Source organism: Podarcis muralis, chromosome 10, assembly GCF_964188315.1.
Source record: "Podarcis muralis chromosome 10, rPodMur119.hap1.1, whole genome shotgun sequence".
Classification (NCBI taxonomy): Eukaryota; Metazoa; Chordata; class Lepidosauria; order Squamata; family Lacertidae; genus Podarcis; species Podarcis muralis.
This window is the reverse complement of record NC_135664.1, coordinates 7,132,776-7,149,776: the sequence shown is the minus strand read 5'-3', so window position 1 is coordinate 7,149,776 and position 17,001 is coordinate 7,132,776. Positions and strand designations below refer to the sequence as shown.

General features: G+C 40.6%; 1 protein-coding gene across 3 annotated transcripts in view; it reads left to right on the top strand.

The window, feature by feature from the left end:
* ORC5 (origin recognition complex subunit 5) overlaps positions 1-17,001 on the top strand; it is a 64,809-nt gene that overhangs the window by 11,189 nt on the left and 36,619 nt on the right. For all 3 annotated transcript variants that reach the window (XM_028745870.2, XM_077935777.1, XM_028745869.2), the window contains 9 exons: positions 632-706; positions 3,338-3,449; positions 5,280-5,410; positions 6,258-6,306; positions 7,307-7,397; positions 10,187-10,239; positions 10,484-10,596; positions 13,011-13,058; positions 14,743-14,853. In XM_028745870.2, the coding sequence (XP_028601703.2) occupies positions 632-706; positions 3,338-3,449; positions 5,280-5,410; positions 6,258-6,306; positions 7,307-7,397; positions 10,187-10,239; positions 10,484-10,596; positions 13,011-13,058; positions 14,743-14,853 (783 nt within the window). The remainder of the gene's footprint in view (positions 1-631; positions 707-3,337; positions 3,450-5,279; positions 5,411-6,257; positions 6,307-7,306; positions 7,398-10,186; positions 10,240-10,483; positions 10,597-13,010; positions 13,059-14,742; positions 14,854-17,001) is intronic.

Genomic DNA, 17,001 nt, shown 5'->3' with positions numbered 1-17,001 from the left:
TATATACATTTTGTTGCAGAGAAATAAATGAATGCATAATTTGTTTAGGTGGCCCATCGAGTACAAACATCCCTTAATAGTCCTCCACATAATTTGCTGCCACTACCTATTAATGTATAGAGAGCCTTCTGTAAACTTGGCTCTGTGATTAAAAGGCACTGTGTGGAGTGAAATCTAATGTAGTCTTCCTCAGGTCACCCTCCTTAATTGTAGAACTCAGTAAATATATTTATTTGTGGAAAATAATATCTAGTACTATTGGTAATTTGACAAGAACACATAGTTTTAGCATAACAATTCTCTTTAACATCTTAACTCTCCCTGATTATTCTTAGTCTGTTTAGCTTTCAGCTCCTCTGACTCTGTCCTACTCCCCAACTATCCTTTTCAGCTGACCTCTGTCACTCTTAATTCCACCCCACCACATTCAATCCCATTCTCCTGCTGTCTATTCATCCACCATTGTGTTTTCCTCTTTGGATTAGGATCCCATGTTTATATATAAAGTGATAACCAACATTAATCCTACTCAGAGTAGCCTCACTGGAAATCAGTGGACTTAAGTAATTCAAACGTTTTAAATTGCTTATGAGTTACTTTTGTGTAATAAAATTTCTCTTTGGTTTTAAAGGTTTTGGATAGAGCAGAGCAGCTGAGGGAACTAGAAACAAACCTTTTGCCAGGTTTCCTTAGACTACAAGAACTGGTAAGTAAATTGACCAAGTGATCCTTATTGAGTTACTTCATTTTAGCGGTACTTATAAAACAAATTTTCAGTATGTACTATGTTGGTTCAATGAGCCAGTTTCTGCAGTGAAATACAGTGAATCCACTATTCAGTGCAACTCTCTGGGGCAGAAAGAAAGAAAGAAAGAAAGAGAAGTACTATCCCTCTTCCAGTTACAGGACACTGCTTTCTTGTTCACCTGGAGGTATCCTTACCCACCACAGCTTGAAGAAACTAGCTTTTTCTTTTGGAATGGGTTTCTTCATTCCATAGCTGCATTCTATAAAACAGCTTGCTCCTACTTGTGCTATGGGAGGAGCAATACTGGAGCCTTCTGTTCATTCACGGTAAACCAATAACCATTGTGATGTGTGCCGTGGTCCAGTGTTGGAGACAAGGGATTCATCATTGTCCCCTTTCCACCTTGGAATTATGTTGTGTAAAGTAGATGTTTCATGTTGCTTGTTACAGCTTACCTTGCTTTTGTTTTCTGGGACAGGGAGGTTAACGATATGCTCCTAGAGCATTTGAAATGCTAGTTCAGGGTTGCTCTTCCTGCCAGTTTCCCGTACATGCAGGAACCTGATAAACGGTACTGATCATTTTTTGTAGACGTGCATTAATCTTGGTAGCACACTGGAATGGAGAATGCGCGTGTTGCTTGCTTTGGCACTTTCATGTGTTTCTTTTGCAATAATCTGATGAACTGTAACAAATGTGACTGTAACAAATGTGAGACTTCGACTGCAGGGAAGAAATGTGTTTTGCTTTGGATTGAGGCTGGCTTTTGCAGCAATTCAAGTGGATTTGAGAAGCGTAGTGCATGACTCTTATATCTTGCCGGTAGGTAGGAGCCAAACAAACAAGAGTCCTTAACTCTCCTACCAGGAGAATAATTAGAGGTCAACTTGTTGGAAAATTCCTGGTGCTGCTCTTGGGAAGGATGGCTACACAGCTATCATTTTTTGTGTGATGATGAACAATAGTGATATGCAAAAGAGGCTTGGAAAGCTAATTGATCTTGATTCAGAAACTGATATATGTAGCAAGGTCATATTGTGTGCTATGGAAGGTGAGATTTGAAAACATAAAGTGTTCTCTTAATAATGGGAAATGCCTTTGTTTTCATGTGATACTCAGCTGCTAGATTAGGACAAGTGCCTTAAAATCTTGGTAGGCAAGTTAAAAGGTATTAAAAAGCCTTTGCCTCCCTCACTTTATTATATGTCTGTAAAGCTTCTTGGGACATGGGTGGTGCTGTGGGTTAAACCACAGAGCCTAGGGCTGGCCAATCAGAAGGTTGCGGTTCGAATCCCCGCAACAGGGTGAGCTCCCATTGCTCGGTCCCTGCTCCTGCCAACCTAGCAGTTCGAAAGCACATCAAAGTGCAAGTAGATAAATAGGTACCACTCCAGTGGGAAGGTAAACGGCGTTTCTGTGCGCTGCTCTGGTTCGCCAGAAGCGGCTTAGTCATACTGGCCACATGACCTGGAAGCTGTACGCCGGCTCCCTTGGCCAATAAAGCAAGTTGAGCGTCGCAACCCCAGAGTCGTCCGCGACTGGACCTAATGGTCAGGGGTCCCTTTACCTTTACCTTTAAAGCTCATTGAGTATCTTGAGAGGGAAGAGACACATTTTCTCTCCCTCCAAATAATTCAGGCCTGAACAGCAATTGGCACCTCTGATTCCGTAGGTGAAAACACTTATAAATCTGCATTTATATTTCCTGAAGCCATATGGATTTGATTTAATTATAGAAGCCTAGATTCCTGGTCTTCTGGTTGTCAGTGGAGTTGCCCTTAGTATAAACTGATGCCTTTGAATCTGTATTGTTAGAAACTGTAGGGTAGTAAATTCAAAATAACTGAGGCTGGAATCCTATATATATCTGCTCAGAAGTAGAGGGTTGGACTAGATCAGTGGTGGCCAAACTTGGCCCTCCAGCTGTTTTTGGACTACAACTCCCATCATCCCTAGCTAACAGGACCAGTGGTCAGGGATGATGGGAATTGTAGTCCCAAAACAGCTGGAGGGCCAAGTTTGGCCAACACTGGACTAGATGGTCCTCAGGGTCACTTCCAACTCTGCGATTCTATGATAAGGAAGTCTCAATTCAGATGCTGTGTCCCTCATTTTCAAGCTACAGTCCTAGGAACATTCTGTTGCAGGGAACTTGCACAAGAAAGGAGGGAGCAATGATTTGAAGACTGACAATGCTATGTCTCAACTGAGCTCATAGGCATGTTGTGAAAGCAACTGACCAACAGATGGACTGTCCGTTTATCTTACTAAGGTTTTAATAATTGAAGAGTCAAGCTTTTTCAAGCAAACACAAGCCTCCTTCCTGACAATTAAGATGTGCAGCCCTATTTAGCTTAAATGCCATAGTGCACAGCAATAGAAGAACTGGATTTTTTAAAAATGCAGATGTATTAGCTGCTTGATTAGGCTGCTTACGGTCTTATGATTATGCAAATAATTTGCAATAAAATGCTGAATCAGATGAGTTTGTTTCAATTAGAAAGAAACTTCACAAGTTTTTCTGTGACTAAAAACGTAACTGCAAGGTCACCTTTTCCCTCTCTCCCCTCCCCAACCCCTGTCCTCCAGACGGAGAGAAATGTGACTGTGGTCCTTCTTAGTGAAATTGTGTGGGAGCTGCTTCGTCCAGCTACAGGATGCCTCGAACCATTGCCGTTGTTTTTTCCGGACTACAGCATAGGTAACACAATACACTTATTTTGGGTTGTTTGTGGCTATTAAACATAATAGCTAAACGAAATATCTGTCAATGGAAGCTGTATACCTGAGTATCAGATGCTGGAGGCAAACCGACTAGGGAAAGCTACCTTCTCTCCACAACATGCTTCCAAGTTTCCAAAGGGAACTGGCTAGTTACTCTTGGATGCAAACAGAATACTAGATTTGATGGGCGCTGGGATGATGTTTAACATCTACTTTTTGAAGAATTAATAATTAGTACCTTTATTTTCTGTATGTGTGTATACATCACACCCCTTGCAGTCAAAGGAATTAAGAACTCCTGGTTTGAGAGAATTAACCTGGTTTTATGAAAAGGATGGTGAAATCCAGAGCTGGTTCTAACTCATTGTGAGAGAAAAATTATGTTGCTAGTTAAACTTCCAAATCTTGGAATTCTTTATCTTTAAGTGCATATCACATTACCAAGTTTTCAGCACTGTTGTAGCTACCAGAACTGGTCACCAGCAAAATGCTTTTTATATATATGAAAGAGCTTTTTATTCTCATGGTTGGGTGGGATGGAGCTTAGAAGAAAAGAAAAAATCACCTCTCCTGGTGTTCTAAACTAGGTCCTAAGCATAAGAGTAAACAGTATCTCTGTTTGTTGCCTTGTCACAGATTCTTAAATTCAGATACTGATGAAGATTGACGCGGTAAGGATTACATTAGAATGCATTAGTGTTGCAAATAGCAATACAGAAAAATATAGCTATGAACAAAATACTATGTAATTAATGAACAACTAAGGTTGGTATAGGGACGCGGGTGGCGCTGTGAGTAAAAGCCTCAGCGCCTAGGGCTTGCCGATCGAAAGGTCGGCGGTTCGAATCCCCGCGGCGGGGTGCGCTCCCGTCGTTCGGTCCCAGCGCCTGCCAACCTAGCAGTTCGAAAGTACCCCCGGGTGCAAGTAGATAAATAGGGACCGCTTACTGGCGGGAAGGTAAACGGCGTTTCTGTGTGCTGTGCTGGCTCGCCAGATGCAGCTTGTCACGCTGGCCACGTGACCCGGAAATGTCTCCGGACAGTGCTGGCCCTCAGCCTCTTGAGTGAGATGGGCGCACAACCCTAGAGTCTGTCAAGACTGGCCCGTACGGGCAGAGGTACCTTTACCCTTTACCTTTAAGGTTGGTATATAGCATAATGATTAGGGCACACAGCAGCACAACGACTTATGAAAGCAGCCCTAAATATCACAATAGGACAGCTGGAAATTATAAATATGTATTGACTAAAGCTGGAATCCATAAAAGTGCATGTTTTTCTGTAGTTTAATACCTAAACTGAATTAACAACTCGGGTCAAATTTGAAATGGAGAACTTGTTCTTACCCTGAAGTCTGGGCCTGAAAGAGAAATTGATCAGAAGGGAAACCTTGGAGTTTGGTCTGATTAAAAATACCTGATTTGGGGTCATTAAAGTTTGTTTAGGTTTGATTGCTGTACTCACAGCTGACTGAGTCTGAAAGTGTGTGCCTTTATCTTGAAGAGAGATGACTGGAAACATGTAAGCTTCCCCCTGAAACCAGACATGGTGATTTTGCCAATCGCTGTTCTTTCACATTGGAGACTCCTTACTGCTGGATTTTCCAGAGCTGGTTAAAAGGTGTTCAGTGCTGAATTGCCAGGAGGGGATTACAGGCCCTCTGGCAGAAGGGGTATTTCCTGCTGAAGTATAACTGTATATCTAAAGTGTGCATACATTGTTTGTTCTCTGCATAATTTTTAGCCTGAGAACAATTCTATGATGTGCTCATCAGCTTTTTGTTTTTCAATGCTCTTTATTTAAACAGGACACCTGCAAAAGATTCTGTCCCATGACCATCCTCCGGAGTATTCTTTTGATTTTTATGCTGCATATATAAATATTCTGCTTGGCGTTTTCTATCCTGTCTGCAGGGACCTGAAGGAGCTCCGACACCTAGTAAGGGATCTCTTTGGTGCTTTCATAATGAATTTGTGGTGTCATAGTGCTTTTGAGGCTGGCTTTGGAATTCTTAGAATGTCCTATATAACATAGCATGTGGATTCTGTGCTATTTCTCAATATGTAACCAGGTGTAGGTTGCTAGGTTGTTGGCTCGGCAGGCAAGAAAGAGAAGCTCAGCGAGCTCGCAGCCTTCACAAAGCCACATTATTGATTTGCATACTTAAAAGTAACTGTTGCCTACATGTAGGGGCTGGAATAATGCAGCTCTCTCACCAGCAGCTGAGCAAGTTCTGAAAGACATGGTTGCTGTGTCTGAACATCCTTGAAATGTACTAATGCCTCTTGGTTGCCTAGATGAATAGGTACACAAATAGAAATTTCTGGCTTTTATGTGGCTGGGCTGTAACCTACTGTACAAAGATATTTATATCCATTGTTGCACCCACTCCCAGCATGTGACCATTGGAAAGTTGCCCACTAGGTTATGTGGCTCCAGTACTGAAAGAGGTTCCCCATTCCTGTCTTAAAATATGGACATGCATTCAGGACCTTCAGGTTACCAGATATGGCATTATACTGTCCTGCTTATCCATGGCAAAGATTTATTTTGTTTTTATGGCTCTGTGCAGCCACTAATCCAGCTACCCGTTTCTTGTTTTATTTCTCCTGCATGTAATTTCATTGTAAGTTGCTGCTCTTCAGGGTTGGAGAGGGGTGTTGCAGCTCCTTTTCAGATAGGGGTGGGATATTTTTAAAATGTGTCCCAGGGTTCTTTCAAATTCCAGGGATGTAAGGATTTAAAATGTGGGATGATACCAATTATACCACTGCTTGTCTTGCAGGCTGCACTCAATTTTTCCAAGTACTGTGAGCCTGTGGTCCAGCAAAAAGGTGAGTTTTTTTCGTTCACATGAATAAATAGTGGATGATTCTAGAGAGGAGGCAATAAAAAGCTTTGAGTCTTTATATATTTCTGACCATGATTAGACAAATCAGAAGTGCTCCCTGGGCTGATTTACTCTTCCCTCCTTCTCTCTCACCTGGGCATCGTTCTCTTTCAGTTTTGGGGCTTACTGTGGAGTTAGTCTTATGTGTATTCCCCAAACCACAATTGGTAATCATTGTTGGAAATGGGGTGTGCAATACTTTAGGGGTCATGGGCAGGCTCAGTCGTCTAATCATAGGAGATCCAGTGTGCTTTTTGGACTGAACAGCAAGATTGGTTATACCCATAGGGCTGATCTCCAAGGAAGGAGAGGGGAATGCTTTCCTGAGAGAATGAGTGAGAAGGTGGGGATGGGGGAGGGAGAAGAGGTGCAATTTCAGTCTCTTGACCAGTGGTTAGGTAATTGGACGGTGCTTTGTCTGCACCTGATTAACAAGGAAAGGGCAGGATTGAAGAGTCTTTTAAGCTAAAAGGATGGAGGTAAGACATAGAATTATCAGTCAGTAGGGCATGGAACTCTTAATCTCAGAGTTGTGGGGTTGAACCCCACATTGGGCAAAAAGATTCCTGTATTACAAAGAGTTAGACTGGATGACCCTTGTGGTCCCTTCCAACTCTACAATTTCCATGATTGCAGTTCCAGTTATTCTCAGATTGTACACATCTGCATAGGAGGGGAGAGTGCATAAGCTGAGGTTTGTTCTACCTTATGCATATCATGCTAAACCATCGGTCCGTTATCAAGACATTTTTCCATTATGCAACATTTGCAGCATAACAGTTATACTATAGTTTGATGTTATGAACATAATCAGTACCAGAATCTCAAAAGAAATGTGCCTTTTAATCTGTAAACCTATATTAAATCCAAGAGCCAGTGTATCACCTGAACACTTCTCAAAGTTCATCTTGAATCAATACTACTTTTGTGTGTTTGTGATACAGCAAGTGAACGTGACACACGCAAACTTTGGAAAAATATTGAATCCCACTTGAAGAAAGCTATGCAGACTGTTTACCTGCGGGAAATATCAAGGTAATTGTCCCCCTCTTTATTTTTAGAAAGCTGCCTCTCAAGGCTTACCTAAAATGTCAAGTAGGTGCTGTAGGTGGTATTCTTTCCTGCTAAAGCAGATGTCCTGGCTTTTAAAAATCTGTTAAATAGGTTACGCCTACCAATAAATGAAAAATAATGCAGTACGTGTCTGTTTCTAAATGGAACATTAGGATAAAGATGTTAGGTAAAGGTGCTGCTAGATGAGATATGGGAAGTCTGCAAATGAGTGTGGTGTGTTGGTGGAGAGGTGCTTGGGGTGATTTATTTATTTAATTAGTTTAATTAATAATTTTTTAATGCAGGAATTATTTGTTTTGGTTGTTTTCTATTTTTATGCTTGGGTTCCTTTTGTAAACTATATTGTAATGACTCCTTTGTTAAGCGATACACGCAATTTGATTTGAGGTACTTAAATTTCTCCCACTGAAATTTGTGAGATTGACTGGTTAAATCAATTTTCTTCACTTTTCTCTTTCTTCCAGAGAGAGAAGGGGTTTTTGGATATTTGTGTGTGTTTGCAGGGGACAGGTTATATAATCCGTAGCAGAGCTTTAAGCTGAAGGTGTGTGATCTGAGATGCAGCAAATGTGTATATGGAAAAAAGTCTTCTTGTACCTGGAAGATTAGCATGGCAGGGAGAAGTCTGAAAGGGGATTTTGTCGCAGTCCCATACCATCCAGCATAACTGGATACTAAGCTCATGTGATTAATATTTAAAATTTTCACTGATTTCTATTTATATTTATGTTACTTTAAAAAGTCAATACTTTAACGCACTTTAGAATCGTATTGTACAACTTAGCATTTTGCTATACAGATAATAATAATAATAGTAATAAAAACAATAAATTTTTATTTACACCCCGCCCTCTCCGGCCAGGGCTGGGCTCAGGGCAGCTAACACCAAATATGAATTACAATAAAACGTAATAAAAAAGAAAAACAACAACAAACAATTAAAATACAGCTTAAAATGCAGCCTCATTTTAGTAATAGCCCATAAATCAAGACCATAAAGGGAGGAAACATCAGATATTCACCCGAGCCAGCCAGCCATGCTGGTCCTATATGGGCCAGCAAAAAAGTCAAGCGAAAATTTATATACCAAATCCCATATAAGGGGTCAGAGTGAGTCTAAGCCGAAGGCCAGGCGGAACAACTCCGTCTTGCAGGCCCTGCGGAAAGGTGTCAGATCCCGCAGGGCCCTAGTCTCTTGTGAGAGAGCGTTCCACCACGTCGGGGCCAGTGCTGAAAAGGCCCTAACCCTAGTTGAAACCAATCTAACCTCCTTGAGGCTTGAGACCTCCAAAGTGTTGTTATTCATGGACCTTAAGGTCCTCTGTGGGGCATACCAGGAGAGGCAGTCCCATAGGACAAGTCTTTTGTAATTAACTGATTGTAGAATATTATTCTGTTTTACCTACACTTAACCCTTTATCCATTTTTCATTTACATGAATGTTGCTGTGTTTAGTGACTATTTTGGCCAGCAGGCCACAAATAGGGGTTACCTAGACTTGAGGACTAGCTTTCTGCTCCCCCCTCTCTCCCCATCCCAGGTGAAATCATTTGGTGTTCTCTTTTGTGGTGGTGGGTGGGGGTCATTCTTCTTGCTACAGTTCCCTATCCAGTTTGGAAGCACCTACAACAATGAAATGGAACCAGAGAACCTGAATGGGGAGTTACCTAGCAACTGAAGCATTGTGTTTGGGTTTTTCCCATTCTACCCTTCTGCATGACAGTTTTAAAGCTAGTATTGGTTCTTTAGGCAGTTTAATATGGTTGGCATTTAATACAGTCCTTTTTGAGTATACAAAGTATTTCACACACAATGCTTACAACCTACCCTACATGATAGGTCAGTAATTTCCCCATAATGCAGGTGAGAAGCTAGAAGATTATGGCTTGCCTAGGACCACTTAATGAACTTATGGTTTTGGTGAGAAGTGAACTAGAGACTTGCCTGTTGATACTCCTAAACTGGGTCTCTAATGAGGCATCAGTAGTAGTAGTAGTAGTAGTAGTAGTAGTAGTAGTAGTAGTAGTTGCTTGCAGGCCAGGTTGCACCATCCTTAGGTTGTTGTTGTTGTTTAGTCATTTAGTCGTGTCTGACTCTTCGTGACCCCATGGACCAGAGCACGTCAGGCACTCCTGTCTTCCACTGCCTCCCGCAGTTTGGTCAAACTCATGCTGGTAGCTTCGAGAACACTGTCCAACCATCTCATCCTCTGTCGTCCCCTTCTCCTTGTGCCCTCAATCTTTCCCAGCATCAGGGTCTTTTCCAGGGAGTCTTCTCTTCTCATGAGGTGGCCAAAGTCTTGGAGCCTCAGCTTCATGATCTGTCCTTCCAGTGAGCACTCAGGGCTGATTTCCTTCAGAATGGATAGGTTTGATCTTCTGGCAGTCCATGGGACTCTCAAGAGTCTCCTCCAGCACCATAATTCAAAAGCATCAGTTCTTCGGCGATCAGCCTTCTTTATGGTCCAGCTCTCACTTCCATACATCACTACTCCTTAGGTTAGATTTAGCCAATGTTAAATCCAAGAATAAAAGTTACTTTGCCTGTTTTTGTCTGGTGAACTGATGTAAATCAGAACAATCTGACATCATTGTTAATCGTCTATATACTTTTAAACAGTTTAATTGCATAATTATTCTTATTCAAAAGTAACACAAATGCACTCACTCATCTCTAAAAATCAAATGTCTAAGTGTCTTGCTTTTAGGCATGGCAAATGCATTTTTAAAAATAGCTGCATTGTCTTTTAGCTCCCAGTGGGAACAATTACTCCAGGATGATGGTGAAGCCGGGCAACTAAAAGGTATGTGAAGAAGTAATAGTGTAGTGTTAATTATTGACAAAAAATACCCCTGTAATTTGGAGCAATTCAGTCATTGTCTTCAGTATGCATTTGCGAATACACCGACAGTTTAAAGAAACTAAACAGGCAGCACGGAATGCTGGTACATATTTTCTTCCAGCAAATGGGGTTTGTGGTGATCAACATTGGTTAACTTAAGTCTTTCAAACTCATACATTTTTTTTGTCTCACAATTTTTTTCTAGGACTTTCAGCTCATGCTCATGTAGAACTTCCATATTATTCCAAGTTCCTACTAATAGCTGCATACCTTGCTTCTTACAACCCTGCCAGGACAGATAAGAGGTTCTTCGTTAAGGTAAATAGGTTTCTTCTTTTTGCCGTAATCAGTTCTAGCATTCTTTAACATTCTGTAATACATTTGTATGTCTCTAAAGAGGGACGCGGGTGGTGCTGTGGGTTAAACCACAGAGCCTAGGACTTGCTGATCAGAAGGTCAGCAGTTCGAATCCCCGCAATGGGGTGAGCTCCCGTTCCTCGGTCCCTGCTCCTGCCAACCTAGCAGTTCAAAAGCACATCAAAATGCAGGTAGATAAATAGGTACCGCTCCGGCGGGAAGGTAAACGGCGTTTCCGTGTGCTGCTCTGGTTTGCCAGAAGCGGCTTAGTCGTGCTGTACACCGGCTCCCTCGGCCAATAAAGCGAGATGAGCACCGCAACCCCAGAGTTGGTCACGACTAGACCTAATGGTCAGGGGTCCCTTTACCTTTTCCTATGTCTCTAAAGAGCTTTATAAACCATGGCTAAAATTACACTACTAGCTCTTCATGTTCAATGGAGCTTTGAGCCAGACTTGGTAGCGCTTCAATAGCAATCTCTCCCCTCAATTCTATATGGCAAAACACTGTTGAAAGTGGGGGATATAGTTTCATCTGGGGTAGAGATCAAAGAAGAGAGTCATAATTCTGACTGGACATACCTTTAAGTAGTTTTTTGACTCCTTTCCAATAGGTACACATTAATAGCCTTTTCAGCAGTCTTGTGTGACTGCAGTCTGAATGCTGCATTCCTTTGTAGATAACCTTCCAGGGGTGACACAGTGGTAGTGGGAAGGCCTAGAAGCAAAAATAGATAGAACAACAGATAGGACTCTTGCCTTTCCAATATAGCCTACATTGGAGTCTCACCAAAGCCCTTCTCCGTCCTCCAGACTGTCAGGCAAGAGCCATTCTCATAGTTCGAAGACACCTTGCAGCTGGGCAAAAGCACTTGGGGAAGGCGTAGATCAGGCCCTGTGATGGGCCATGGCCTCCAGAGAGTCCTAAGAGCTGGCTAGAGAAGTCTGGAAGGCCACATTTTCTTCCTTCTCTGAAGGTTCTTCTCCCTTGCTTTAAAACAGGAGTGGGAAACTTGTTTTTTCTGCCCTGGGCCTCTTTCTCTTGGGACTTCACACCACAGTGGAATCCTACCTGTATGGCAATGAGAAAAGATGCTTTGGTCAGTTCGGGGGTGCATAAAACTAACATACAGTAAGAGGCTTAAAGACAGAAAATAATTAATACAGGGGTTGATGATCAATTGCATCCATCTGCTAATGGAATGGACATACAATGGGACTTCTTCCTGTCTCCTGCTCTGCACCATCTCCTGCCACGTGTCCTAAATTCTTATCTGGGGGGTTGGAGAGTCCCCTGGAGCAGAACTTTTGGGGAAGGGGCATGGGTTGCAGGGGAAAGTAGATGTAGATGAAAGAGGAGTCCTGTTGCACAAGTGAAAGTCTTTGTGTGGTGTTGGATTTCACTCACTGAGGGCATTGGAAGCATGGAAGCTTTTTTCTAATACTGGGAGAAAAGCCTAAATCTAAACAATTGGTTGGTTTTAATTATTTCAAAGAAATGAATTGTACGTGATTCATTTTATTAATCAATATGATTGTTTTATACTACACTAGGATGAATATAATTTATATGTAATTTTTCCTTTTTTATCTTTATAAATTGCTTATTTTTAATAAAAATATTCAGCAAGGCAACAGTTTGATTTACTTTATATAACCAAACAGCAAAATCTGAAGAAACGTCAGTGGTGGGGTGATACCAGCATTTGGTTGGCAACTCTCCAAAATAATTAACCCTCCCTGCCTTCCATCAATTACTATTTTGAACAGGCGCAAAATTGGCTTTCTATCTAAAATAACTACTTCTTTACCTAGATTTGATAAGGAAGCACGGAAAGGCTGGCAGCATTTTAAAGTAAAGCAGTGGCTGCTACATCTTGTCAGTTGATGGAAAGGAAAACATTTCCCCCCTCCCAGTCTTTTTGCAGCTATTTTACCAGTAGGGAGAGAGCTGCATGTTTTAAATGGTTGAAATGGTTTAGTGAGTTTTCAGATAAATTTGTGGATAACTGTTTTCAGAGGTACACACAATTATTTCTGATTTATTTTTTATCTTATGCCTTCCAGTAAATCTCTCCCCCCCCCCCCCGTTATAAATACTGTACTTTTTCAGTGGTGTGCACTGTCTGTCACAGTTTGACGTGCCAAAGGCAGGCCACAGTGGACCATATTTTAGCACTGCTATTGTCCATACAGGGTTTGTGAAGAATAAATGAAATAGTTATTACATGAAGTATACCTGCAACAATACAGTTATTGTGTATGCTGTCATGTATCTGTGTGATATGTTCAGTGAAGTTGGGCTGTTCTCCCTATATAAATTATGTACCATTGCAAATAACTATTTCACAGCTGGATTTTTCTTTTCACTTTCAGCATCATGGAAAAATTAGGAAGAAAAACGTTCAGAAGAAACATGAAAAGGTAAATTCAGCTTTCTATTTGATAGATTATCTCCATCCTGGTATACAATTGAAAATTGAAACAGAGTGTCACTAAATTATCTTAACATATGATGAAATGTCCTATTTTATTTTACTATATATTCTGTGATTGCCTTGAGAGGACTTTGCCTTAAAAGGTGACCTAGAACTGCCTAAAGGAATAAAGGCAGCCACGCCCACAGGTGGATGTGTTATCTTTCTGCAATAGTTTGCACTGCTGGAAAGACCACCCCTTCTTTAGTTTGATCTCTGTCCTTTTAGACTTTTTAGGGTAGGAACTGTTTTGGCTGAACACCCACCTCCAAGGAAACTCCCCAGACATGCATATATAATTCCACACATGCAAAAATCTCCTAGTGGCCAGAGGCAGGCAGAAAAGTTTACTCCCTTACTAGCAATAGCAGAAACAAGCCAAATAAGAATCTATATGCAGATTTGCTGCTTTTGCATAATTTGTACAGGTTGCAGAATGTATTTATATGAATAACGTTAGAAACCCTTCCTGGATTTTTATACCATTGCCTATGATTGTTTCCTCCGCTCCTTTTAAGATTGCAGAGCTGCTATATCTTTTTGATAACTAGTCAGTAGAATGGCTGAAGTTGTTACTGAGAGAGATTGCCATCCAAAGATTTAGAACCATGACTGCCTTCCCTTTAATCCTAGTTGTGAAGCAAGAAAAAATAAGGAATGCACACTTCAAGAAGAGATGTTGAAATGGAAGATCAGTTTATGGAATGAAAAAAAAATGTTTCCCACATCTGCAGTCTTATACTCTGTAAATTAAATAAGTTAAAACCATGCATTCATCATACAGATTACTGGGTTGTAGCAAATGCTGACTTTTTCTCCCCATTTTTTCTTTATAAACATACTAGAGGCTCACCTGATCTTTGAATGTGCACAGAGCCTTAACAGAATTCAAGTGACCACATCATAGCTGTGTACTTAAATTATAAATGTGGAACATACAAGTTGCATTGAAATTCTTATTGTGTTACTGGCTAGCAGGGGTGGTGAAGCCATGGCCCTCCAGACACCAGCCTCACCACATGTGAGTTTTTAAAAGAGAGGGGGGAAACACACAGTTGCAGTCCACATGCTTGGCCATTTTGCCAGAGCAGAGCTTACCAACCTTTTTGGACCAGTGGGAATACTTTAAACTTCATGAAAGTGATGTGGACACCAGTCACAGAGTGGCTGCCATGGGCACATGGCATAACATAAAATGCTGCAAAAGTTTGTGCTCCTTTTTGTTTGTTTTCTTCACTTGGACAAGATGTCTGTTTTCTAAAATAAGTCTTCTTGTCTCTAACAGCTTATTTGATATTGTTTGCTAACTATACTGGCATCCTTTTGGCCTAGATGAGCTTCTAATACTGTGGTTTTAAACAGTCCCAACTGTTTTTCTGCAGTCTCTTTATCTTTAAAAAGTTGGGTTAATATGTATGAAATCCTTGTAATTTAGTACAGACTGATTCCTGAAGTCTTGAATGCTTTTACTCCAATACTGCAAAACAGTGTGTTAAAAATAAAAAGTGGGGCTTTTTGTTTAATGTAGAAACGTATTGCTGTCTGATAACTGGAAAAATAAAATAAATAAGATCCAGCCTGCTATGTTCCAAGAAAATCCAGCTGATGAAATACACTTTTTTTTTTAACAGACCAGCAGTCACCTTCTTGGGCCAAAGCCATTCCCTCTGGACAGATTGTTAGCAATATTGCATAGCATTGTGGATAGCAGAGTTGCTCCAACTGCGAATATATTTTCTCAGGTGAGTTAAGTTCCTAATATAAGTTTTTTGGACAACAGTTTACTGGTTTCTTTTTACAATATAATTGTAAGCTTTGGTTGTTTCTTGTGTTGTATCCTAATTAACCACTCACAGAAGTTATTTTAAACATTTAATGAGAAATTGACTATGTGTTAGCAATTGAAACTTCCAAAGGTTCAGACTCATGGTTTCTCACTGTTTGGTTGTCATTTAATTCCAAATGTTACCAATCACCTTCTGAAGAGCTTTTAATGCAGATTTTAGCCAAGTATTTGTTGTGTTCATGTTGATATGTAGAAAGTCTGCGCTGCATGTTGCAGCTGTTCATTGCTTAATATAATAGGCATGATTTAATAATCTAACATGTGCTCAAGTTATGATATATACACACACATGAATTGTTACTTGGCACTACAGAACAGTAAACCACCTTTTAAACTGGTTCAAACTTAGAAAGGTGTTTCAGGGTCTTTGACCTGGCAAGGAGGGAGAGGGATTAACTTGAGAGTTATTCACTCATCTTTACACTTCTCATATATTTTGGCTGTTGCAACATTTGACAAGAATTATGTCTAAAAGGAAAGCACTGTAAATGCAGGTAGCTTCACTCAGGATAAGAGTAGTGAGAAATATGCTTGGTAATTTGTACAATGCAACCCCCCCCAATGAATATCTGTCAAAAATTAAGCAGTGTGGTCTTGAATATTAAATCAAAATGATTACAGTTGGCAACCAAAATGATAGGCACCAGAGCACTGACGCCATAAAAAAGAGAGAAGGTGTAGCATATCTAATGTGCAGCACAGCCGTTGTTTTCTGACTCCAAAAATGGTCCCAGTATGGTCTCTCTTATATTGTTGGCCTAGATGGGGATACCATATTCTTCCTGAATAAATATAATTTGTCAGTTCTGTTGTGCAACACACACACATCTCATTCTCCTCTTTTTATATCCTTCTCTTGCAACCTACTGGAAATGTGACAAACGGAACATATGCACCATGTGTTATAAACATTAACTGCCACATTCAGTTCTCTTTTTTCCCTTTCTTCTGATTTTGGAGCCTTACTGAGTTGATGCCATCAGGTGTCCAAGTGGCTACCATTGACCAAAGGAATAGGTTAAGTAATTTTGAATGCACCAACTTGCTAACCGTGTAACCTACTCTCCTGGTAATGCCACTAAGAAAGAACTTTGTTTAAGTTACACATTTGAGAAAGAACATTGTCAACTTTCTTTATAGTGTATAGATCTTGCTCGCCATGCTCCTTCATTCCCCTGCCCTGTCTTAAGTCTGTAGCAGTATCTTCTATGTAACATTCTGATATTTTTATTGAGTCAGTTTTCACTAGATGGCAGCATAACCCAATGAACAAGGGCAGTATTTCAGGAGGTGACCCTCCATCAATTCACAGGTTTTTCTTTCACATGAAATAGAAGTGTCGGATGGAAGTTTACCCAATGCAACCTTCCCTGTTGTGTTTAATAGATAGAGTAGTTGTCTGTGTAATAACTATCTGCATGTGTGAATGAGCTTTGCATACATTAAAGTTACTGTTTCTCCATGTAGGAACATGGCTTTTACATTGTTATCTTTAAAAAAAACCCTAAAAAAACAACAACTTTTGAGGTGATCTAGTGCCTGTTCTGGTCTGGCCATGATTATTCAAATTCACTCTGTAGCCTCATGTAGCCCATGCCTGTGCAAACACAGGTAAACAAGTCTTTCAGACCAGACATTATGAGCATCACTCATGCCAAATGGCTGCTCTGCCCTGGGACCTGGCATTTTGAAAATATGAAAGCCAGCAGTTATTCAGATTTGTATCTAAAATTATAAGTGAAACATCCAGGTCTCCTTGTGAAGCAGAGAGTGGAAGTAATGGGAAAATCAAGGTCTTCATATTTGCAAAGCTGAAGAATAATTTTAGATGGCAGTACTGGGTGGGTAAAGATCAGTTGAAACCAAATAGGATAAGCAGACAAAAGTGGTTGAAGGGCATGCAACTCTGAAAAAGCAAAAAACTGTATTAGGTGATAGAAGATCATCATCTAGTTCCAGGATCCCACGGTTCACTTATTGTTTCTTTGTTCCAGTAGCATTGGGTGCAGCCACTAATCTGCTCTGCTATTTTCTTGTTTAGCAT